We start from the raw sequence: 25,856 nt of genomic DNA on the forward strand, positions 1-25,856 counted from the left end.
CTACCAACAGGTCGGCGACTGAGTGCATCTGCCACCACATTCGCTTTCCCCCGGATGGTACTGTATAGAGCAGTGATAGTCCTTCACAAACTCCAACCATCTGCGCTGTTTCATATTCAGCTCCCGCTGAGTGAACAAATACTGCAGACCCTTATGTGTGTTGAATAATTTAGCTCATGAGGCTTAAGCTTACAAGATCCATAAGAAATCTGTCGCTTCTCCTGCATCAACACACATCCCAGTCCCTGCAAAGAATCATCTGTGTAGACAAGATACTCTATCCCATTCTGTGGGGTGGATAAAAATCAGTGCAGAAGTCAACTTACACTTAGCTCATCAAAAGCCTTCTAACAGTGTTCATCCTACACAAACCATACACTCTTTTTAGTCAGATGAGTAAATGGTCCTGCTATTTTGGAGAAACCCAGGATGAACCCACGATAATACCCTGCCAATCCGAGGAAACTCTGAATCTCGGTAGGTGAAGTAGGCTGTCCCCACTCAACCCCCCGCTGAAACCTTGGCTGAATCCACCGCTATTTCCCCTTTCTGACACCACGTGACCCAGAAATCTCACCTCCCGCTGCCAAAATTCACCTTTCTCGAACTTGGCATACAACTGGTGCTCACGAAGCATCTGCAAGACTATCCGAAGATGTCTAGCATGATCGTCCTCTGACCTCAAGTAAATCAAAATGTCATCAATGAAGACAATGACAAATTGATCCAATTACGCCCTGAAGACTCTGTTCATTAAGTCCATGAAAACCACTAGTGCATTAGTCAACCCGAACGGCATGACACAAAACTCATAAGATCCATATCTAGTGAGAAACGCTGTCCTTGGCACATCCTGCCCCCCTAACCCGAAGTTGATGATATCCAGACCGTAGATCAATCTTAGAGAAATACGTAGCTCCCTTCAACTGATCAAAGAAATCATCAATCCTGGGAAAAGGTACTTGTTACGAATAGTAACCTTATTCAACTCCCTGTAATCTATATACAGCCGAAGTGAACCATCATTCTTCTTCACAAACAAAACCGGTGCTCCCCAGGGTGAAATACTCCTGCGAATAAAACCCTGGCTGAGTAATTGCTGAATCTGATCCCTCAGTTCTCTTATCTCCACTAATGCCATCCTGTATGGTGCTCTAGCAATAGGCGTAGTACCTAAAGCTAAGTCTATCACAAGGTCTAACTTTTGACTAGGTAGAAACCCTGAAATCTCCTAAAAATGTCCGGAAAGTCCTGTACAATTGGTATACAATCAAATGTCACAATAACCTCCCCCTATTTTCTCCTCCACATGGAACAAACAAGTGCTAGGACCCCATTAGAACGTGGCATAGCAACGCTGTACATATCTTGACCAGGTATGGTGAACACAATGGACTTATCCAAAACAATCAACTTGAGCATGGTAATGTGATAATCATTCCATCCCAAGTATCACGTCACATAAGTGCATGTCCAGGACCACTAGATTAGCTAGAAATCTCAGTCTACCAATATCTAGTGTCACAGGTACATCACTCCCAAGTAAAATGGCAACATCGCCTAAAGGTGTAGGAACACCGAGAGATCTATCAACATACCTGTGTCCATTAATTTGTAAAATCAAAAATGCTGAAAAACAACGTAGAGCTAAACACATAAGGTATGCACAAATTTCTAAAATCCACTCATATTTAGAGTATCACTCTATCTTGAGCATTCTTCCTTGAAAACCAACTTACCGTATAAGTTCTCTATAAACTCTTTGGTAATCGTCACATCTCCATACAATGTACTTACAAGCATATATCTGTTTGCCTGTCAAAACCAATCACTTCCTTGTGATATTCCTCTATTATCGCAACACACATCCCAATAGTCTAGCAAAACCATATAGGTACATATCACAAGAATACTATCACAAAACATAATAAAGATAGCCAAAACCATTAGTTCACTTTATTAAGAACTTTTCCAAACCATAGCTGTCAAACAAAAAATTGTAAATTATTCTTTAATATACTACTAGTGTACGCGTATAAATCCGTACTACACCCTTATTAAAAATCTCCACTGCCACTAATAATTAAAATTACTCTTAAAATAACCATCCTCCTTGCGGTTTGGTACCCCCCCCCCCCCCCCCCGGCGCACTAGGATGGCCCGATATCTCCGCTTATAGGACACTGCCTGGAAGTGTGACCGTATCCTCCACAAGTATAGCAAGTACCCCTAAAAGTACTAAACGGACTCCTTTGCTGGTTAGACTGTGGCTGATCACGCCCGACCTGTGGTCCCCCATTCTGCTGTCCTTGAGCTAACCCAGAACATTGGTTGGATGTATGCCCAAAGTCTCCATAGGCAAAACAATGACTATGAGACTCATTCTGCACCTCTGGTACTGCTTCGAGTGTTTGTTGAACATGTACCTGACTCTGAAGTGCTGCTACTACGCCTGCAGCTACAGCCTGAGCAATGATGTAAACTAACTGAGGAGAATACTCTGGATCCCTGCCCTGATTGTAGGCCTGACGCTGAGACTCTTGAGTATGCTCAACTTCCTCATGCTCTATCTGCAACTGACCATCTTCCTCCTGAAACCTAGGCACTTGCTGTTCTTCCCCCATTTCCCGATGCCGCAGGCGTTCTTGCTGCCTACGTGCCAGTCTCCTCTGTCGTCTGTTCATATTCTGTCCTCTTCCAGCGTTAACTATACTGTTAACATAGAAAGACAGACATTAGTACGATCATAAACGAACCGTAAAGGAATTCAACGAATCCTAAACTTAAAGCTCTAAACAAAAGAGAACGCTATGCGGAAGTCTTAATACGATAGAATCCTAGAGACACTTGAACCTGGAGTGCTCTGATACCAACTGTGATACCCCTCGATTCTAGAGCCACGGGTGATCAAGTCCGAGCACAGATCCGAGGGATACCAAACAATTAATACATAAACGAACACAGATTACAAAATAGATTTACGAAATAAATATTAAAGCTGGAAAGAATACTAAATTTAAAATCCTCCAAATGATAAAGATTAATAAAAATCCAAATCTCCAAAATAGATACAACTTGGGAATCCATCTAGTGGACCCCTAAAATCCAAACTGAAATAATCAGCTGAAGACAAAATCCTAATCTAGAATATAAAATGAAATCCTACATTATCGGAGGAGTGAGTGTCTGCATCTGCTCTGCACGTCCAAGCTCTAGCCTTGGAACTGACAACACCTGAAAAATAAAGGAGTGGTCAGGCCCACATGTAAGTCCTATTCTACTACAATCCAATCAGAAACCCGATACGCAAATACATCCTAGATAGCTCAACAATATCTAGAGTAGTCCATATATATATAATTACACACTATAGGACGCTCACTAGTCCAAGCGGTACGTCTCAACCTGAGTAGAGATACCATGCAAATCGCACATACTGTGGTCATGTGTATCTGGACCTACCAGGGAACAGAAACAACCGTCCAGTTATCCATCCTAGGCGATATACGCACCCTAACCATGGTCCTGAGACTCAAGCTCATACCATGGCACCATAACATAACTATATAAAATCCGTTCAAGATGTGTCATTCAAAAGGTTTATTGACCTGACACAAAGTTATAAATAGGACTTAACATTTTGCAGTTAATCCATCTTATTTGAAAATAGGTAGGACTTAGTGTTTGAACTAATCCATCCCCAATATGCCACCGTCCCATACCGGTGCATATACACATATAAGTAGGACTTAACTTTTGTAGTTAATCCAACTTATTTCAGAATAGGTAGGACTTAGTGTTTTATACTAATCCATCTCTAGCATAGGTAGGTCTTAGTGTTTTGAACTAAGCCGTCCCTAGTATGCCACCGTCCCATACCGGTGCATACAAACCTCCACATAATAAAATTGATTAAACAGTATTAAGCAATTCATCAATCATACTCCACATTATGCATCAATATAAATTAATACATATATATCAGTATTAAGCATTAAATATAAGGCCTAAAAATAACATTCTAATAATATAAACTGTAAAATAATCTAAACACTTACATTCTCCAACTTGTCCATAAATTGATGCAATTAAATAGCAAACATATATCAATTTTTAATCCAAACAAAACATAGATAATTTCAGGTAAATCACTATACTTATATGATTTACAGCTTTAAATCATAAATAAAAACAATCTCCAATTTACAGTAATAAATTTCTTAACCATAACAGTGCACAACCTACAGGTTTTTCCTCAAGTTCACCCTACTTCATTCCTTAATCAAATTATGAATTGACGTTTCCCTATTGTTTTTACAGTTTACAACATTCCTACACATGATTTAAAATAGTTTAAACCAAGTAAAAATACCCTGCACCGACCAAACAGACCCTAAAAATACATAACTGTGCGTTTCAGAGGAAGAGAAGGCTCAGAAAAAATTTAGAGCCTTCTCCAAAATATGGGAGCCGGCTCCCCACCCTTGGGATCCGGCTCTAAGGCCTTGAGAGCCGGCTCCCTACATGTGGGAGCCGGCTCTTGCATTGTGGGAGGCGGCTCCCTCCTTTGGGAGCCGTCTCTCTCACCCCTAAGAGCTGTCTCCCCGTTTCTGCTTCGTTTTCCTCGACTTCGGCGTGTTCCACGACCTCTGTATTTGTTTTAATACTTGCTCTAAGGTTTAATTAGTGTCCTACAACAGTTATAAAGCATTGACATGCATCAAAGACATCAATTAAACAAAGCTTAAACTTAAACGAAGCATGCATCAATTAACCGACCTGAAAGAACTTGTAATACAGTTTAATTCCAACAAAGCTATTTCAGTTTACCCAGGCCTCTGTAAATCTTTTACTACGTGTTCTATTATTCAATCAATGTCCCAGACTAATTTTTAAGACATCAATATGCATCAAGGTTCTCAATTAAACATAGTTTAAACACAACAACGGTAGGAACCAGTTAACAAAGATTACAGAAATTCGCATATCAATTTAATTCAATGGAACTAAAAATATTTCAAATATGCAATAAAGACTTTTTTTAGCATCCATTAAAGCCCTGGAGTCTACCTAGGCATGCACAGAACACGAGTTAAAGGGAAAGAGCTAGAACAAGACTTGCCTCCAATTTCAGTTCAGAAACCTTTAAACCTCAGTCTCTAGCAACTCCGGCGACCTTAGTTGTTTTTACTGACCTTCGTTGCTCCTAATTCAATCCACGAGCATGCATCAACACCTCCTCCTTGGTTCAGCCCTTAACTCTAAGCCAACCCTAACCTTTCTTTCTCTGTTCTCACAACTCTCTGTAGGACTCTATTACGTGAATAGGGTTAACCAAAGCCCTTGGCAGACCTATACTTATATATTTATAGGTTTTAATTGAAACCCTAATTTAAATCCTACACCAACCCTAAGTCGGCTAAGTTCAAACATAAAACCCTAGAATCCATCCACTACCTAAGTCGGTTAGCGTTTTTTATACGTGCATATACAAGAGAAATACAATTTAACAGTTAATGCAAGAAAATAAATGTAAACAATCAATTAAAGAAAACAAATACACAATTAATTGAATTAAAATAAAATAAATCAAATAAGCAAATAAATGAAATTTAAACCACATTTAAATCAAATAATTTAACAATTAATGCAAATACACACTTAATCAATTTTAAAATGCAAAAATAAATAATTAATTAAATACCAAACCTATCCTTTTGAATTTAGGGGTATTACAAAGCCTGTATAACCTCCGCATCTTTTACTATCTCTATTAACGGTGAATTCCATGGGCATTTTCCAGGGGTGAAGGGGTTGAGGCAAGGGGATCCCATCTCACCCCTACTTTTTGTGGTTGCCATGGAAGTGTTTACATCTATCACAAAAAAATTCATTGCTGCCAACCACTCCTTTAAGTTTCACTCAAGATGCAGGAACTTGACTATCTCTCACCTCATCTTCACTAATGATCTTCTCTTATTCTCTTATGGGGACTTGACCTCAATTGGTACTCTCAAGCAGGCTCTTGATCATTTTTCTATGCTCTCTGGTCTATGCATTAACCATTCGAAGAGTAGTTTCTTTGTGTCTGGGGTCAACAATGCACTCACCAATGAAATTGACACTGCTGGGATTTTCATGTGGAGATTTGCCTATGAATTGCCTTGGTGTTCCACTAATTTCTTCATCAATTAGGGCAGCTGATTGCAGACCATTAGTGGAGAAGGTTACTAGAAGAATCACTCATTGGTCATCTTCCTTTCTTTCCTATGCGGGCAGAATACAATTAATCTAATCGGTGCTCTACAGCATGGTTATCTACTGGCTAAGCATTTTCATTCTGCCTAAGTCAGTTATTTCTGAGATTAATGGGCTTCTAAGGAATTTTCTTTGGAAAGGGAACGAGCTTTCTTACACTGGCGCTAAAATTGCCTGGCATGCTGTATGCCAACCCAAAAACTGTGGAGGCCTGGGGTTTCGAAATTTAGAGATCTCTAACACTGCTGCTAGCCTTAAGCACCTATGGAATATTATTTCAGAGCGCAGGAACAGTCTTTGGGCTCAATGGGTAAGGACACAACTTGTACGTGGAAGATGTATTTGGACAATGAATATTCCTCAAGCATGTTCAAGTAACTTCAAGAAACTCTTGCAGCTTAGAGGGTTTGCCCGCTCAATGATAAGGATGAAGGTTGGTGATGGTAACAGAATTTTTTTCTGGGAGGATAACTGGCTTCCTAATGGTCCACTTACCTATCAAGCTAACCCTGATTTAATTCAAAACATACCTATTTTGCCGGGACAGCACCTATCCTTACTTGGGGGAAATAAGGAGAGTTGGAATTTCATACCTCCTCTTACCTTTCATTTTCCGGATCTCCTTCAGATTAATAATCCCTCTTCAACACCTGACACCAGCATATGGATTCCCTCACCTTCGAGTGACTTCTCCCTCAAGCACACTATAGGCTGGCTTGCGCCTCACCATCAACCAAGGCACTGGCAACATCTTGTTTGGAATTCATTTTCTATTCCTCGTTGCAAATTTACTCTGTGGCTAGCAATACAAAATCGTCTTTCAACATATGACAGAAGATGTATGCAATCCTTCACTGGGTCTAGACTATGCCTACTCTGCCAATCTGTTGACGAATCTCATGACCACATCTTCTTTTCCGCACTTTCTCCAACCCAATCTGGAGATATCTGCAATCCAAGTGTCGATTGCATGTTGTACCCAATTCTTGGGTGGACTTCGTCAATTGGGCTTCTTATCGATGGAGAGGGCGGAATCTGCAGAACTCGATTAACAAGCTTGTGCTCTCCACCACTGTCAATCAGATTTGGATGGAACGCAATGAACGGGCCTTCACAAATCAAAGAAATTCACAGAATAGGGTGTTAAATCAATCTATGGAATTGGTGAAACAGAGACTTTTATCTATAAGTGTGAAAGACTCACCTTCTGCGAGGAGAATCATGCTTGATTGGGACCTTCCTCAGTACTTCATCAGACCACCGCCGGAGCCAGATTGATCACTAGAGGCTCTGCCTCTTTGCTTTGACGAACCGGATGTTAGTTGTTTTAGACATACCTATTTTAGGGCTTCTAGAATATCAGTGTCTTTATTCAACTGTTAAATGGGCCTCTTCGGCTTGTCTGTTTAGTGCCGTATTGGGCCTGCTCTTTGTAACTTGCAATTTTATCACTTCAATACAATCAATTACCTTCCGGAAAAAAAAAAAAGAAAAAAAAGAACCTCACACGCCCTTGTATGCCTAAAGGTTCGTTTGGCTAGCATGAACTAGCCACAAAAGAAAAGAAACGTTTTTTTTTTTCCCCCCCCCAATTTTTTAGGAGTCTCGTATTGATGGAAAAGAACTTTTTGAAAAAGTTGGATTCTCGCAATGGTTTATTTCCCTCCAAAGTTTTCTTGCAAAAAAATACCGGAAAATTTTAGCTTCTCATAAAAATTGTATCATTATATTTTAATTTTTAATTATACCCTTGTCTTATTAGTTTTAATTGATAAATTAGGACTTCGCTATTAAGTAACAATTTTCTTTGTCCTTAATTCCTTATATTAGGATTGTTCTCCATTATCCCACAAGAAGTATTAAGATTAACGATAGGGGCAGAGTTACTGAAGGGCTAACCTGGGTTATAACCCTAGTCCAATGGTCTATATGCAATACTACTCTTCAATTTAACTTTGCCCACTTTGCAATCCAAACTCCGCCCACAAACACAAACACTCCTCCAATGCATTCATGTTTTTACAAGAGGTGGTTTAGTCTTCGTTGGTGTGCATTTTTACGCATTGCTTTGTATAAATCAAGGTCCGTAATGAAAAACCCCATGGTCATAGTTTTACAATTTTACTTGTTACAAAAAGAAATTAAACAAAAAATCTCAAATTATTTGATTAGTTTATTTATAACTAGTAGGCTAGTAGCAGCATACCATGAAATTCCCTATTTGATCTTATATATATATATATATATATATATATATATATATATATTTCACTTTTATACTATCCAAACTAATAAAATAATATTTTCTTATGAATTTTTTACAAAATTTCATGCTAACCAAATGCACAATAAAAACTTAATTTTCTTTTCCTTCACTTCACTTTCTTTTTCTTTTACTTTTCGTCATCAATTTCCATCTAACCAAACAGACTCCAAGGGACTCAAAATCTCACAATTTTTTTTAGCTAGTAAAGGAGAAGAGATGCCACTAAACTACACAATAAAAAATTCCAAACATAGTTCATTTCTTTATTATTATTGTATGCATTTGATCATTTAAGAAATAGTTAAATATTTTGGTGATAGATAGAAAATGGATGGAACTCTGCGCAAAGTTTGTCTTAATTTATAAATAATATTTTTGAATGCATCTAATATCCAATAACGTATATCATTTTTGAATTTATCTAATATCCAATAATATTTTTGAACACCTGTGTTTTAACATATACATGAATGAATAAATTTTAATAAACCTTTCCATATTGTAAACTGAGTAACAACTGTAAAACTGTGTGAGACATGATGTAATACTGTGTGAGACATGGTACAAAATTGCTCTAGTATCACTCGCATTGTGCATCAACCAATAGTGCTTTAGGAATGCCTGGACATGGGTCGCCACCAAAACTTTTATATGAATGAGGAATGGAACATTTACTCTTCCCAATACAAGCCTGCAAAAATTACATTCCAGTAAAAACAATTTAATGAATGTAGAAAAAAATTTAACCATGGGATGCAATAAATTATTTCAACAATGTCAAAAGAAAAGAAGAGGAATACTTTGGACTCTTCAACTAGGGAATGAAATGATGTGGATCCATGTAAATCTGACTGTTAAGATCCTATTAGGATCCGAACTCAACTCATATCTTGTGAGCATAATTTGAATCCAAATCCAAATCCGAATCCAAATCCGAGCTAAATAGGAAATGGATTAGAACATTCAATCCTATAACCCATTAGCGATCCGAATCCTATAATCCGTTAGTTTGACAAATCGGATATAGATTTGATCGATCCGATCCGAATTCGATCTGTTGACCTTGAGGAATTCATCCTACGTCAATTTAGTTGTTTTGATGATTACAAACCTTTAATGATGTTTAAGAACTAATATTTTCATTGAGTGATATAGATGATTCATATTCAAAGGAGAACCTCAATAATGAGCTATGAAGATCATTCCAAGTATCTTAAGATCAATAGACACAAAGAGTCTTAAAGTTGCAAGAAAATAAATGCATATCTAATCAAAGAGAATTTGGACTACGCTAATCAATCAAGCAACTCAAAGGACGAAAGCAAGATTTCCTCAAACCTAAACGATCATGGTCAAAGCTTGAAGAAAGGGGTAAGGTTGGTGAGTGATTAGGATCAATGTTAAAGTATTTTGAATAAACTCTTCTTTTTTTTTCTTTTTCTTTTTTTTCTTTTTTTGATAAATGAATCTATTTGAAACTCTTATCTATAGGATCATGCATAATCATTCTCATTTTATTCTCAATTACCTAAAGATTGGTCATGAACTTCATGTAAACACTATCATATGATCTACACGTGATAGGAAGTGTATAGGACACAAATAAAACCATTTTGGGTCATACACAGTGAAGGAGCCGCCTCCCTACGAAAAAGAGCCTCTTTTTCATCCAGAATGGAATTTTCACACAAGACTCCCACAAGCAGTAAGGGAGCCGCCTCCAATTTTAGGAAGCCGGCTCACAGAGCAAGGGAGCCACCTCCTTTTTTAGGGAGCCGGCTCATAGAGCTAGGGGAGCCGCCTCCCTTCAAAAGGAGAAGCCTCCTTTCTAGCATATTTGAAATCCAACGGCTAGAAACACATTTAATACCTATAACAACCTTCCAACAGCTATATTGAGCTCCAAAACTCTATAAATAGAGAAGGAATGTCTGAAGAAACATACACAACTTTGAGTGAGCATTCCATAGCCTTGAAAGAGCATTAAAAAGCACACATTGAGCATTCATTCCATCTTTAATTCTCATATCATCTTAGAGACCTGAGCTTCATATATATATATATATATATATATATTCATCTATACTTGTAGTTGGGAGCTGAAATTTGTACATCTATCTTTGAGAGAAATCCATTGTACTTCATTGTTCTAGTTACAACAATTGTAAAGGGTTGGTGTGACCCAAAAGAAGACTAGGAGAAGGTTGTTCTCCTAGTCTTCCGACTTGCTTCATGTGAAGGTTTGCTCTCCACCCGTAAGGAGAATCTCTAGTGATTTGGGGAAGTCTCAAGAGGGATCTTGGGCCGAGGAGTAGGAGTTTCCGAACCTCGCTAAAATCGCAAAGTCATTGTTTGCAATTTCTCATCACTATCTCTCTTACTATTATGCTTTAAATTGCTTGTCTATTGCATTTGATTATTGCATACTTGTTTTAAGAAGCTAGCTAGAAATCATTTTCACAAATTGCAAAAATTGGCCATTGACTCTATTCACCCTCTCTAGAGTCAATTATTGGGTAACACGATCTGTTGACAGGCCTAGATACAAGCAATGCACAATCTAAATAAGCCTTAATATAGGCAAATGCGCATTGTTTGTGTCAAATCTCGGGTTAAGCCCAATTCATTTCATGCCTATTTGTACCCATAATCTAAATGATATCCATCATGAATCTTCTAAAGAAATCCATATCTACAAACTAAAATGAATTTGGGATCAGACTTCAAGTGAGACCTTATTTATTTCATGTCAAAGCAACAAGTGCACCACTGTCCAACCTAGGATCTGGATACTCTCCTCTACGAGATCCGGACGTGTGTCTAGTGCGCCAAAACAGTGCCATTTTGGTGCATAGGAGGGGATCCTCTTTCGTCCAAACTAATGGATGAGGATGGACAGCTGCAACCATTTGTAGCACTACGAAAGCAACAAACATACATATTTTTGTAAAGTCAAATGGGCACAAATTATTGCAGTGCAGGTCACATTTTTAAACCCGAAATAGCTATATGAAACCACATTTTCTTTTATTTACCATTTCCTTATCCACAAAACAAAGCACTAGTGCATTCAAAGAAGATAAACAAAGGACAAGAACGGCTAACCTTCTCCACAATGGCTCTAGAATTAGACGAGTGACAACTTCCAACTGCATAACTACTGCAGTCACCAGAAGGAGTTCCATAGCTTGCGAATAAAATTCTGGAAATGTTTCTTTTGGAAGGACAATGAAGCTCCACTTTTGGTCTCCAGTCATGGTGCTTTTCGTACCTCATACCATTCTGGTAGTAACTCTTCCATGAAACTACTGGCGGCAAATGTGAATCAGAGACATGCCCGCATACTTTTGTGATTGAAATAGTGTCTATAGAAATATCAAGAGGGTTCCCGAATTCTTCATCCACCAAAACTAATAGGTTTCCTGTAGGTTTAAGGAAGGATCGAGGTATATTGTACCTATATACAAAGATAAAAGTTGTGTCAGAACTCAGAAAAGGTAGAGACTTAGTATTCATGATGTGGAACAAGTATGATGCTCAATGGGGTAGAATATTCGGGATTTAATAGGCACACAACACGAGTGTGAAGAGACTAGTCCTTGGCAAAATTTCATAAAAAGTAGGGGACTAGACAATCTAAAAATCTTTGGACTTCTACAGTAACAAGAAGATAATTTTGAGAAATGAAATTGTACAAAGTTTGTGAAAATCTATCATTGGACATTATTTTGCACAAAATGAATGACCCAAGACTCGATCAAGTGTCATAACGCTTATCAATCCGAACTTCTACAATTGACCAAGCAATAATCCATGAAAGGTATATACTGTGAAATTTTTTAGATTGACTTACGACTTATAATAACAATGGAAATTTAGTTCTTTCCAGAGTGAATTATTAAAGGGCATCAGTCACACTGGGTTTAAAGCCCTATTCTTTATTGATTCCTCTGTCTTTCCCTCAACATTGTTCATTACGTACCATATCTGAGAAGGAGACCCTGCAGGGGTATGAAATGAGACCCAATATCGACCAATGCTTTGGCCATTAACCCAAGCTTCACCTTTCCCCATCGAACCAAGGTTCAACGCAACCGGATCATTACCCCCAGGTGCGTCAAATACAGTCTGTTAAAGTAGCAATCAACAATGATTAACATAGTTATAGAATTTAACAAATTCACATAGAACCAACTATAGGAATTAAATACTGTATTTAATTTATGGACAACAGCCTCATGAATGATATTAAAATATCACTAATTAAGTGTTTGAAAATGGAATGAGGGCCTATCAAATGAACCCAATGCATCACAATCCCCAAAAGAGTGCTTGGATTGAAGGAATTGAAATATCACTAATTCAGTGCTTGTGAATGAAATGAGGGCCTATCAAAAGAATTCATTGCATCACAAATCCCTAAAGGGTGTGTTCGGATAGAAGGAATTGGAAGCAAACGAAAGGAAATGGAAGGAGAAGGATGGGAAAGGAAGGACTTGCTAACTTGTCTAAGAAAGACGAAATTAACCCATCTTTGGGAGCATCAAATCGGTGTCTTAAAATTGGAATTGGAGTAACATTTATCCAGACACTTTAAACATATGAAGACAACTAAAAGTGTGGGAAAAAAAACTTTAGAACATATAACAAATTCCCTGACCTTGCACCATGTGAGTGGTTTACAAGAGTCGTCAAATTTGTTCCATTGAACTTTAAACATAAGACGACAACTAAAAGTGTGGGAAAAAAAAATATCAACATATAACAAATTTCCTGACCTTGTACCATGTGAGTGGTTTAAAAGAGGAGTCAAATTTGTTTCTTTACTTGATCCATCAACTGAATAAATTTGACGACAAAGCCCTAAAGGGTGTGTTTGGATAGAAGGAATTGGAAGCAAACGAAAGGAAATGGAGGGAGAAGGAGGGGGAAGGAAGGACTTGCTAACTTGTACAAGAAAGACGAAATTGACCCGTCTTTGGGAGCATCGAATCGGCGTCTTAAAATTGGAATTGGAGTAACATTTATCCAGACACTTTAAACAAATGACAACAACTAGAAGTGTGGGGAAAAAAATTTATCAACATATAACAAATTTCCTGACCTTGTACCATGTGAGTGGTATAGAAGAGGAGTCAAATTTGTTCCATTGAACTTTACTCGATCCATCAACTGTATAAATTTGCAATTTCTCTCCCAGCAACCCCACCTATGTGAAATCATTTAATACATAGTTGCTTACAAAGAGAAAGTAGAATAACCTGCGAATATAGGAAATATAACATAAAAAGTACTGGCAAAATCAAACTTACCCTATTCATCTTTTTTTTTTTAAAGTACTAGCAAAATCAACTTTTCGGAATTTAAAACTAATTTAAATGGTATATTAACCTTATACAGGCAACTAGAAGCAAGTAAATAGACGAGGGAAAGTGAAAGATTTGAATTTGTATATTATAGCGTAGCTAGAGAAATACCTGATATCCCCAGGAATAGTTAGTGAAATTTTCAAGTTCTTTTTTGTCTGCAATTGTCACTCTACGTAATCCGGTAACCCTTCGCTCAAGAAATGCCCCTGAATCCTTCGCACCACATAGTCCAGGAACTTATCGGTATTTTACGGAATAATAATGATATTATTTATGATTATTTATATATGCTGGAAAAAAATTACAGTGGCCATTTATAGCTGAATTTTGTTTCAGAAGTGCCAGATCAGAAAGTAAATTATTGCATAATCCATTTTATTAATTCTAAAGTTGCCTCCTGGAATTTGAGGAGCACAAATTTATTCAATTGAAGAAACATGAAGAGCATTATAACATCTCCATTATTCTAAATGCATTGGAAATTCAAGAATATCATCAAAACTGAGATCGAATAGTACCGGTAATCCAACCATTATGCTTAGTAACGAGATATTATTCATCCCATTGTTTAAAGAAATTATATTCTCCAGAGAACAACTTGGATTTTTATGAGCTCCATGTGCAGATCCTGAAGGACAAAAAATTGGAAGTTCAATAGTTAATTGTGCTAAAATATGACGATGTAAGGGAAGTCACTGCTACGAGTTTTTGATAGGCAGAAGAAAGAAATGAAAATGTAACTTTTTATGTATATCCTCGGGAGAATAATATAATAGTACTAATGACGGTGATGAAAACAATAATAATGAAGAAGAAAGTGAGTTTATATGTAGTTCTTATTTTCATGTTTGAGTCGCGTGTTTGAAGTTAATGCCCTACTTCAAGGACATGCAGCTTACCTACAAGAGCTCCATTGACGAATGCACGCAGAACATGTGCAAGAGAGTTCACCTTGAGTACAGACTGTGCATCAGAGGAATTGTGCTGAAACCTATCAATATATGAATTATAAGAATCACATTAGTCGTCAATAAATGTTTTCTGAATATTATATATATTTGATATATCAGTGTTTTTTTTATCATTATTATGTTATATATCCATCTGCAAAACATAAAACAATACAGGGTTCTAGAAACGAGTGGCTTAATCATAAAATTGTTTTCCATGAAATTCTTCTTTCAAACTTGAATCCCGCTCCCATGCTTGGCAACTAAAACTTTTACAGTAACTTTGCCATTATATTATTGATTTTGGTACCGTAATACATTAGAAAATTAAGAATAAGATTTTTATACCTCTATTGTATAGTCACTAGTGACATGATTTTAGGATGAAGTACAAGAAAAATATGAGGGAGGTAAGAAACAATGAACTTGTGTGAAAGCAAAGACCACACACATTCTAAAAAGGTGCTCTTTTCTTAAGATTTATCACCTCCAAAAATATGATTGACCAAGATCATATGGGAATTTTCCTGTAATTCCAAGCTTCGAAGTTAAAAATTCCGAAAATGTTATTTGTAAAAGTCTAAGGTCTAAAGTACTTCTTTGTCAATTTTGGCCATTGGTAATTTGGAATTCATATTACCCTGTTTGATATACCACTAGGCCATTAGCCCAACTGGTGTAACGTAACCTCTCCTCCCTCAAACAGGAAGTGGAGTTCGAGCCCCATGGTTGGCATTTTTGCGGGTGTGTGAGAATTTACCTCACCAAAATAAATAAATAAATAAAATAAGATAAAATATACCCTGTTGAATTTTGAATACAGGGCAATCTTTTAGTACCAAATTAATGAAATATAGAGAGTTACACATGAGTTCAAGATAGTGTCTGGGTGAACTTAAAAAACTTTAAACCAAGATATAGTTCAATAAAATTCAGCTAATCTTTTAGCAGCAAATTAATGAAATATAGATAGTTACACATGAGTTCAAGATAATGTCTGGGTGAACTTAAAAAACTTTACACCAAGACACAGTTCGGTAAAATTCAGATAATCTATTTCTCCCACCATTTATCAGTATCTAAGTGTGTAAATATATTCATTGACATTTTTGTTAATTTATCTATATGTCCTGTAGTTACATAAACATATACGAGTAGACATACATACATATACATGCATAATGTACAGATTTCGTCAAAAATTCAGATACAATAAGCTGCACACAAATGTTTGTTTACCTGAAAGTGTACCAAAGGTAATCAGACACGTCCTTTGTCGTATTCATTTGCTCTAATAACTTATCCGATCTCAAGGAAGTTTCATCAAACCAGGGAACAGGTTCATGAAATTCTTCCCATCTATCAATTGAATTGAACTTCAAGGTTGGCACCATCGATCGTGTACCGTATTGTGTACTCACCTGTTCCAGATGAACAAGAGTAAGACCTTCAATTAATCTTGCTACGTTAAGATTAGGTAATCGAGATATCTTAATATCGGTTAAAAATGAGGTTGATATATAATTTATTCCCATTTATATGGAATAAGGTAAGAACGATAATGATGACAACGACGATGGCCTTCTTCTTTATTATTCAAAAACTCGCCTTTGCAGTGTTGAAAGCTACAGTCTTGCAGTCAGGTAAGATGCTAATTGAGGTTGGAGGCAATTCATATGTGGAATTCTGAAATTGCACCGGTGCTTTTTCCCTCTCATTACTATTCAGCAGAAAGGCTGCACATTTTCCTGAGTTCCCATGGAATACAATGGCCTAAATGAAATGAATAAACAAACATTAGACTTTGCGCCATATATGATAGTGAAAATAAATTAAATCAACGTTAAAGAAATTAAAATTTCTTGTATCATACTTCTTGTTGTGGTCCCAAAGATGAATTAATTGGTGCTCCTGAAAGTAAAGGCTCTGAGCAAAGCTTTATTGCAGCATGTAACTCTTTGAGATGGCCCCATTTTGGCTGCCTTTTCATACCTAAATTTATAAATTAAATTAGAAATATTCAAAAAAAAAAAAAAAAACTCTGCCAGGAAAGGGCCTTAAAACAGCAATCTGACACCATCAATTTTTTTTAAAAAAAAATTGAAAATAATTATACAATTATAGTAATAATTAATCATTTATACTTTTATACACTTAATTACATATCTTTAAACGAGATGGGGCAGAGATTTTCGTAGGCATACCATACTCATCAAGAGGAGCTTGATCATAATAACTAGTAAGTACATATGCAGAAGCTGTTCTTCCAAAATTAGTTCCTCCGTGATACTATAACAAAACAATATAGCTTAATAAGAATTCAATTTTTGATTTGAACTACATATTGCTTATGTGATAACGATACAATAGAGAAGAAATGCTTTATACATTATATGGTCATTGGATGGTAAAGAGTTACGAAAGAGACTATCATACCATATAATAGTTTACAAAACTCCCATTTTTCTTCGCAATGAACAGTGCAACCTGAAATGCAATGTCCTCAGCAGATCTCAATGTTGTATCCTCACCGTATGCTTGATAGCTTCAAGAAAAAACAGAGTCATAATACGAGTTTAATAATGCAAGTAAATTATTTCATTTGTAATTTTTGAGTTCAGCAAAAATTATATAGCATTTGTTTCCTTGATTATAAAACACACACACATAGAGAAAAGGATATATGCTTATGTGGTTAGATAAGTACTTACTAAGTTGTCCAATTTTCGGTCCATAATGACGGCTTATTTGGTGAGTTTGGCCCTACAAATGTTTCTCCGCATTTCATTCCATTGCATGTATTGATCTGCAAATTGCAAAATTACATTCATCCAAGATTATTATCTCATCACGAGGAACAAAAGATCTGTTTAGAAGCAACACAAGGAAGAGTGTTACTAAATAGACTAAAATGCTGACATTCTATCTAATGACCTAATTTGTGATGTGAATATGACTCAAAACCTAATATAGAAGCCAAATTAAGTCGTCGTGCCGTTTTGTAGTCTCACCAAAATTTAGAGGTGGAACTTGGGCTCACAGTCTTCAACTTGTGTCACCTATTTAAGTAACTATTTTAGAATTACGTTCAGATTGGGTTGAACATGGCTCAATTTAAGGTATCACACAACACAGACTCAATCTCAACCGTCCAAATTGAGCAAGTTACACTTAATCCAAATGCTAATCCAACAATAAATCCATATTGTGCTCAGCTTGCCAGTTCAGATTGGACTATGGTAGAGCTCAATTAGTCTTATACCTCAAACCGAGCCTAAACAACTTTGTATATATATATATATAGAATATAGTTTTTTGGATATTAATTTTATGGAATAAGTCATACTTTCTTTCTTTTTTTTTTGTTTAAAAAAAAAATCCTATGCAGGAGTAACTCAAGCAGAACTTATTCTGAAAATAACCCAAAATCAACTCCATTTTCCAAACCCAAACTAAAAAAAATTTAATCACCAGTTGAGCTCAGATTAAAGGTCGGATTTGGTTAGGCTTGGATAATAAAGTCTGGTTTTTCTCGAATCCGCTCAATCCATCTAAGTTACATGTTTACAAAGATTTATACAAGTGAAAGTCAAGGAGACTAACCACTGGATCAGGGGCATCATCTTGCTTGCACATCATCCACGGCACACCAGTGTCAAGTCCTACTGCCATTTGTGCTGCCCAACGAACATAAGGCGGACCTTTCTCATGAAAAGCTTTTTCTACGTTTTGATACTCATTCTCAATCTACTTATGCATTACAGAAACTAATTGTATTAGAACTTAGAACATGACTGATATAATATGTATGTTTGCGTCGAAAATTAAGTACATTCTAATCATAGGCTTAACCTGTGATAGTATTATTGGACCGCCTTGAGAAGCATATAGTCCCTCTGACTTCATCATTTGTACAATTTTTGTAGTAAACTTTTGCATTTCAATCTGCCATCAATAGGATTAGATTAATATACAAGTTTTGGTCACTTCATTGAAATATTACAAGACTATATAATAAACATATATTGAGTTTGGAATTCAACTACCTTGAACGGTTCATTATCAGATCGATAAACTATGCCTGGAATATCATGCAACCAAAATGGTAAACCTCTGCAAGACCATAGCCATCCATGAGGTGTAGTTATATATTACAACTTAATTATAAATTCACTTTATGACATCTATAACTCAAAGTAAACTACAGTATGTCAAACATATTTCAATTCTTATGTTATATTGGGTAACATGGAAATGGTGCTTGGAACTTGAGAAAAATTAGTTCCAAATTTCGAACTAATTCATCTCCAATTCCAAGCCCAAACACCAATTTCATGCAATTGAAAATAGCTTTATGTTGCGTTAGATCGGTGCTTTGGATTTAGATTAGAATAAGAGGAAATTTAGTTCAAAGTTAGCTCAAATCAGAATTGGAACAAATTTAACCCAAAATCTTAACTACATTTGTTCCAATTCCAAATCCAGGACAGCGATTCGGTACTCCCAAATACAACATAATTTTTTATCAATTCCTAATCCCCACATTCCCGATTCGGTGTTCCCAAAAATATCATTGTTGTTATTCAGACAAAAATCCCCAAATCAAAGCCATCATTTATTATGGGTTTTATATCAATATACAAATACACATAAAATGGATAAGTTATACGCATATATATATATATATAAGAGTGAAAATGAAAGTAGTGATTAATTTTACCCATAAGACCATTCACTCTCGATGAAGGGTCCAATCCTGAGGCTCGCATATAACCCTTGTGCTTGGACTTCCTTAATGAAACCTACTATGTCATGTCTTCCACTAAAATCATACTGCAATACAAAGATAATGAGAGTGTAAATATATATACACCCACAAATATATACATACATACATACATACAAGAGAGACGGTGTGTGTTCATGGTTAATTACCTGCCCAGGTTGGGGCTCATGGACGTTCCAAAACACATACGTTTGAATAACATCTAATCCTCCGTCTTTAGCTTTTGCGATCAAAGATGGCCACATCTACAAATTCACACATTTTTATATCATTAACAAATCTTCAAAGTTCAAGCAAAAGTATCCACATATTCACACACAACTGGTTAAAAAAACACACACACACACACTCAAGATAGAAGTGACTTTTCACTCACATTAGTGTTTAGTTTTGACCAGCCTTAGCCTTCAAGGTGGGCTTGACAAGGCATATGTGGTCCAACCCATATAAAGTCCATCTTGGACAGAGGGATCCACAGCAAAGGTCCAAAATCAATTGTACTGCTCTAATTCTTTCTTCTTCTATTTTTTTCTTTATTTTGTTTTTTTTTGGTTATTTTTTTGGTCATGTAAAATACATACTTAGAAATCTTGATAAATTATTAGATGGTTGTAGAACATTGTGGTCCACTTAAATTAAGCGTGTCAATAGATCAGATTTGGATTCGGATGGGAGCGGATCGGATCCGCCAAATTCATATCGAAGTATTGAATTCAGATTAATTTATATTGAATTATTATTAATGAATTATCGGATTGAATGTTCCAATTCAGATCCTAATTGGCTCGGATTTGAATCAGATCGAATTCTGTTCGGATTAAAATTATATCAACGCACATGTCTAATTAGAAGGTTAGATAGAGGAGAATTGTTAATAAATAGACGGTGCCTGTGAGGCCCTTTAATTACTAAAATACACACCAACATACACATAAATTAATAAAAGGCCATATTCAATTTCGAATTTAATTACTAAGTTTTTAAGAGTCCTAATTTTGAATGGACTGTAAATTCGCTTAATCGAATGGTCCTAAGTTTTTATTTATTTATTTGGGCCTATCACTTATGGAAAGGGGCCTAAGATTTTATTTTTTTATTTATTTATTTTATTTTAATTTTTTTTTTGGACCTATCACTCATGATAAGGGGCCTACGTGTTTTTTTCTTCTTTTTTTTTTTTGAACCTTGAGGCCTCTAAATGTTGAGGCAGGGTCAGCCCTGGGTGCATAATATAATTATACAACCAAATGAATCTAATTGTTAAATAATTAATATATAAAAATTTAATAGTAGATAACTCATAAATATAATACTCCGTGTAAGAGTAGTAGATGACTAATTAATATATATAATTTTAATAGAATTGTATCTCTATCGAATCGAATTACCTATAATGCATGACCAATTTATGAAGGTGACGAATTATTGGAGAATTATCCAAAAAAAAAAAATTTATTCAATTCGTATAGGAGTGTGATAAGATAAATTGGACCAATAAGAGTGTGTTAAGATATTACAAAAAAATTTGAACATTTAATTTGATTGGATTGAACCACCCAGTGATAGATGTAATAATGGAAGGAAGTTTTGTTAACACTCTTTTTTTCTCGAGAATTACGCCTCAATTTGGGGAAAAATTAAGAAAAGAAACCGTCAAGAATTTGTTGAAAAATTGTCCGAATGAGAAAATATGAAGGGAAAAAGAAAAGGGACTTCTTGCAACTTTCTACATCAATTTTCTTTCTAAAAGTAATAAGGTGGTGAGGAAAGATGAGAAAAAATTGTCCGAATGAGAAAATATGAAGGGAAAAAGAAAAGGGACTTCTTGCAACTTTCTACATCAATTTTCTTTCTAAAAGTAATAAGGTGGTGAGGAAAGATGAGAAATACGTTCTTCTGTTTTCCGTTCCTTCCCTTCTTTTATTTCCTTTAATTTTCTCACTTGTTTTTGTGAACCAGGTAAAGAGTCTAAAGCCGAATTTGGTAGGCATGAATGGAGTGAAGTTGAGAATGGAACGAGAAATGAAATGGTCATTCTTCTTAACTTGTTTGATTGTAAATATGAAATAATGTAGAAATAAAATAATAATTACAATTCTAAATGGTGGTGGAAGTAGGCGATTGTGGAAGAGGCCTTTTGGGGTAAAGTTTAAGAGCAAAACATTGCCCGCTTAAGCTTAAAGTGGACAATATCATACCATGTAGTGGAGTGGATCGTTACAAATGGTATCAGAGCCTGACCCAGTCGGAAGTGTGCCGACGGGGACATCGGGCCTCTAAGAGGGGTGGATTGTGATAACCTTGTGGGCAGGTGTGTAGTGGGCAGGTGCGAGACACTGACAGGCTACCATACTGGCGAGTTACGAGTACACAACCCACATCGCCTGGGAAAGGGAAAGGTGAAGTACTTATATATAAGTGTGTCATCTCCAATTAATATGAAACCTTTTAGGGTAAAGCCCAAGAGCAAAATCGAGCGCGCTCGGCCCAAAACGAACAATATCATACTATGTGGTGGAGTGGGTCGTTACAAATGGTATCAGAACCTGACCCAGCTAGAAGTGTGCTAATGAGAACGTCAGACCTCCTAAGGGGGTGGATTGTGATGACCCTGTGGGCGGGTGTGTCGTAGGCAGGTGTGAGACACTGTCAGGCTACCACACTGGCGAGTTATGGGTGCATAGTCCCACATCGCCTGGGAAAAGGAAAGGTGAAGTGCTTATATGTGGTGGTGTTATTTCCAATTGGTACGAGACTTTTTGAGGTAAAGTCCAAGAGCAAAACTGTGTGGAAGACAGTGGCGGTGGAGAAATGTGGTGGCAAAAGGCGGTAACGACAATGACAGAGGTAGAAGGTGGTGGGCCGGTGGCGACAGAAGAAGGCAGAAGGCGGCAACGGTGGCCAATAATTTCATTCCATGGAATGAATTTTATTCCATAAGTGTGAAATAGATTTTCATTCCAAAAGAATAGTCATTCGATTTTGTTTCATTTTATTATATTCCTGCACACAAACTATGCCTATGGTCACAAGGACAATAGAACGGTGATATCTACTCTATTGATTCAACAACAACAACAGCAACCAAAAAAAAAAAAAAAACACATTTATTGGGTATGCCATACACTGAAAAGATAGTAACCACTAAATCATTCATCATTTATTTCTATTATTAAGAAAAATGAAGCAAAATGATATATATGATTGGTTGGGGATGCCACTTATGAAGTTATCAAAGGGTACTAGTAACAAAATTTCCCTTCAAAGAGATTTATTCTTTTTACTTCTTTGTTTAGAAAATGACATGATGGGGGAAAAAATAAAGGGAATTAAAGAAAAGAAAACTTCGTTTTGATTAATTTATTATAAGGATCTAAAAAAACACATGGCGTTGTAGAAACAATTGCTAACACTAACGGATTGGATTTGTTAGGAACTTTTGTTTATATATGGAGAGAGCGAGAGGAAAGGTTACGATTCTAACAAAGGAACACAGGAGCTAGGTAGAAGAAAACCATTTCACTCTCATAGCTATAGTGGTGGTTCAACTTTTCCATCTAATATATATATATATATATATATAAATATATATAAAACAAAACTTTTATTTTTCGGAAAGTTATATATAACAAAACTTGTTCACACTTTTCTTGCACCCATAACGTGTCCAAAATGGTTATATGCCCCTTTTCATTCCACTATTCTAACGACACTTCATTATACAATATGTACATATTTATACATACACACATACATATATAACAAAACTTTTATTTTTCGGAAAGTTATATATAACAAAACTTGTTCATACTTTTCTTGCACCCATAACGTGTCCAAAATGGTTATACGCCCCTTTTCATTCCACTATTCCAACAACACTTCATTATTCAGTATGTACACGCGATATATATACCATGTAAGAGTATTTGAGAAGATAGTAATTTTGATAAGCAAGCAACAATGAATCAATGAAAAAATTGCTAAAGAAGAGGCACAATGTAACCAAATCGTGCAGGGAAGTATGAAAAAGCCTAAAATAAATTTTAAATTTGCTTATTTACCCCCTAAGTCTTAGTGTTCAGCTCCCGTTTAGGAATATATCTACTTAACTTGAAATAGTTTTTAATTATTAATACACAGGTATTACCATAAGAGCTGTAATTTTTGAAAGGTAATTGTTGAGAAGAACTATAAGGTGAAATAAGAATTTACTGAGACCTGAATGCATGAACCCTTGATTAATGCATGGATCCCACTTGAATGCTATGACATGGAGGCCATATTAGACTCCCATTCTAATTCCATTTGGAGAGAGTAGCAATTTTTCATTTTCACAAAGATTGACCAAGCCAAAGAGTGAATTTTTAAATTTGTGAAAACACACACACAATAACAAAAAAAAAAAAATGTAAATTTCTTTTTCAAAAATGACTTTCACCAAATTATGATTTAAAATTGTGTGAAACTCATGGTATTCTCAATCTTCACATCTTACCTACCCAACACAATCTGATTTGGATGGTTCAGCTTTTTGTTAAATTTATTGCTTTTACTTCAAGGAATGACATTCTTTTGTCACTATGAACCCAATATAAAACATACACGTACGCTATACATATAGTAAAATATATGTACGTGTGTGTATAGATATATATAGAGAGAGAGAGAAAGAGAGCATACATCTGGAGTGCTTCGAGGATAGTGAATTGAGCCAGAAAACAGCATCCTTCGCTGGCCATCGATGATCAGGGATCTGCCGTCATATGTCACGTCTCCTCCATAGACTCCACCGCCTATCGCTGCCGCCAATACCGCAAACCAACACAACCACCACACCATCTTCTTAGAATATTCTGCTCTTTTTTTCCTTCTCATACTCTCATACATATATATAGATATATATAAACTCTCTCTCCCTCTTCACAAACCAGCTGGTCACTCTCAACAAAGAAAGAAAGAGATAGATATTATGTTAACTTTCTTATTTTGTTTGTTCATGAATAAATGAACACATGAATTGTGGCATAAAATCCTCCTTACTAAGAGCGATGCTTCTTTATTATTAATAATGGAATTTGACTTGTGTAATTATATATATAGGTGGTCTGATTATATATATATATATAGGTGGTGGTTATATGTATAGAGAGAGAGGAGAGAGAAAGGGACGGCAGAGGAAGAAAATGTATAGTGTTGCACGTCAACTTGTTTTGCATGGTGTTGGACGATTGTTTCAGTGTGACCTTTTTAAAAAATAAATAGATTTTTCATGACCTTGCTTCTCATGGAAATTTTATGAGACTCAGAGCATATGTTACAATCCAGATGGTTAAAATAAACTATAAATTACTAGCTATATTGTTGGAATTAATTCTACAGTATCTAATAGCATTTGGGTTTAATTTATAAATAAAAAAAAAAAAAAATACTACATACAAATTATAATCTTTAAGTTTGGTCACTAAACTATAATTTTTTTATATAAACAGATGTTCAAATTGGAAATTAAGAGATAATGCATGTCCAAATTGGAAATTAAGAGATATAAACAGATGATAAATAGATGTCTAAATTGAAAATTAAGATAACAAAGTAAATGTTTTAACTTTTACACACGGACACAATTTATATTACTGTATCAAATTAATGTAATGGGTTCCGTAATCTGACCCATATTGGCGGGACATATCTGAATTTTTTTTTCATGAAGTTATGTAAATCTAGCCTTCTTATATATTTACACACACATTCACATATTAATCCAAAGGCCTTTTATCCCCATTTTTCCTTAGTTTTGTTTAATTAGATGGAATCAATTAGAAAAGAAAGGAAAGACAAAAAAAAATAAATAAATAAATAAAAATAAATAAATAAAGTTTGGATAGATCGAAAAAGAAATGTAATGAAAAGTATAATTTCCTGCCCGATCTATTTTCTCCCAAAAATTTTCTAGCATAAAACATGAAATATATTTTCTAGTGAAAAGAGAGTTTTTTCTAATTTGCCTTCCTATTTTACCCAACTAAATCATGTATAATAATTTCTTTCTTTTCTATTGAATTTTAAAGAAGCAAGTTCTCTAACAATTTCTATTCTTCCAGACAACGGAACTAGTTTTTGTTTTTATTGTGTTCTCTGTTGAAAGCTCATGAGTCCATGAGCCTAGTTAGTTTTTTTTTTTTTTTTTAATTCCTAATTTCTCTTAAATTAATAATTAGGTCTACTTC

At 35.6% G+C, this 25,856-nt stretch overlaps 2 protein-coding genes across 6 annotated transcripts; both read right to left on the reverse strand.

Moving 5' to 3' along the window:
• Window positions 1–2,132: 2,132 nt before the first annotated feature.
• On the reverse strand, window positions 2,133–7,190 carry LOC132273695 (uncharacterized). 3 transcript variants are annotated; one of them, XM_059774722.1, is made up of 3 exons: window positions 7,134–7,190; window positions 3,167–3,234; window positions 2,133–2,712 (listed from the first exon to the last, which is right to left on the reverse strand). In XM_059774722.1, exons 2-3 carry the CDS (start codon window positions 3,190–3,192, stop codon window positions 2,151–2,153), a joined length of 588 nt encoding a protein of 195 aa, XP_059630705.1. In that variant the 5' UTR covers window positions 3,193–3,234; window positions 7,134–7,190; the 3' UTR covers window positions 2,133–2,150. The 3 variants fall into 3 exon arrangements, with proteins under 3 accessions (XP_059630705.1, XP_059630704.1, XP_059630703.1); XM_059774721.1 differs by lacking the exon at window positions 7,134–7,190 and adding an exon at window positions 6,862–7,000; XM_059774720.1 differs by lacking the exon at window positions 7,134–7,190 and adding an exon at window positions 6,852–6,977.
• Window positions 7,191–8,906: 1,716 nt separating this feature from the next.
• LOC132273697 (beta-galactosidase 16) lies at window positions 8,907–24,468 on the reverse strand. 3 transcript variants are annotated; one of them, XM_059774725.1, is made up of 19 exons: window positions 24,310–24,468; window positions 19,779–19,874; window positions 19,564–19,676; window positions 18,890–18,956; window positions 18,696–18,788; window positions 18,447–18,590; window positions 17,555–17,649; window positions 17,280–17,388; window positions 17,048–17,132; window positions 16,717–16,835; window positions 16,452–16,616; window positions 16,083–16,264; window positions 14,793–14,884; window positions 14,412–14,521; window positions 14,002–14,106; window positions 13,629–13,733; window positions 12,507–12,652; window positions 11,630–11,981; window positions 8,907–9,215 (listed from the first exon to the last, which is right to left on the reverse strand). In XM_059774725.1, the coding sequence occupies exons 1-19, from the start codon at window positions 24,466–24,468 to the stop codon at window positions 9,105–9,107; spliced, it is 2,448 nt and encodes an 815-aa protein (XP_059630708.1). In that variant the 3' UTR covers window positions 8,907–9,104. The 3 variants fall into 3 exon arrangements, with proteins under 3 accessions (XP_059630708.1, XP_059630706.1, XP_059630707.1); XM_059774723.1 differs by lacking the exon at window positions 24,310–24,468 and having other exon boundaries at window positions 19,779–19,971; XM_059774724.1 differs by lacking the exons at window positions 14,002–14,106; window positions 24,310–24,468 and having other exon boundaries at window positions 19,779–19,972.
• Window positions 24,469–25,856: the final 1,388 nt, after the last annotated feature.

This window comes from Cornus florida, unplaced genomic scaffold, assembly GCF_030987335.1.
Source record: "Cornus florida cultivar Cherokee Brave unplaced genomic scaffold, ASM3098733v1 CherokeeBrave_3.0.0_Hap2_Chr09, whole genome shotgun sequence".
Lineage (NCBI taxonomy): Eukaryota > Viridiplantae > Streptophyta > Magnoliopsida > Cornales > Cornaceae > Cornus > Cornus florida.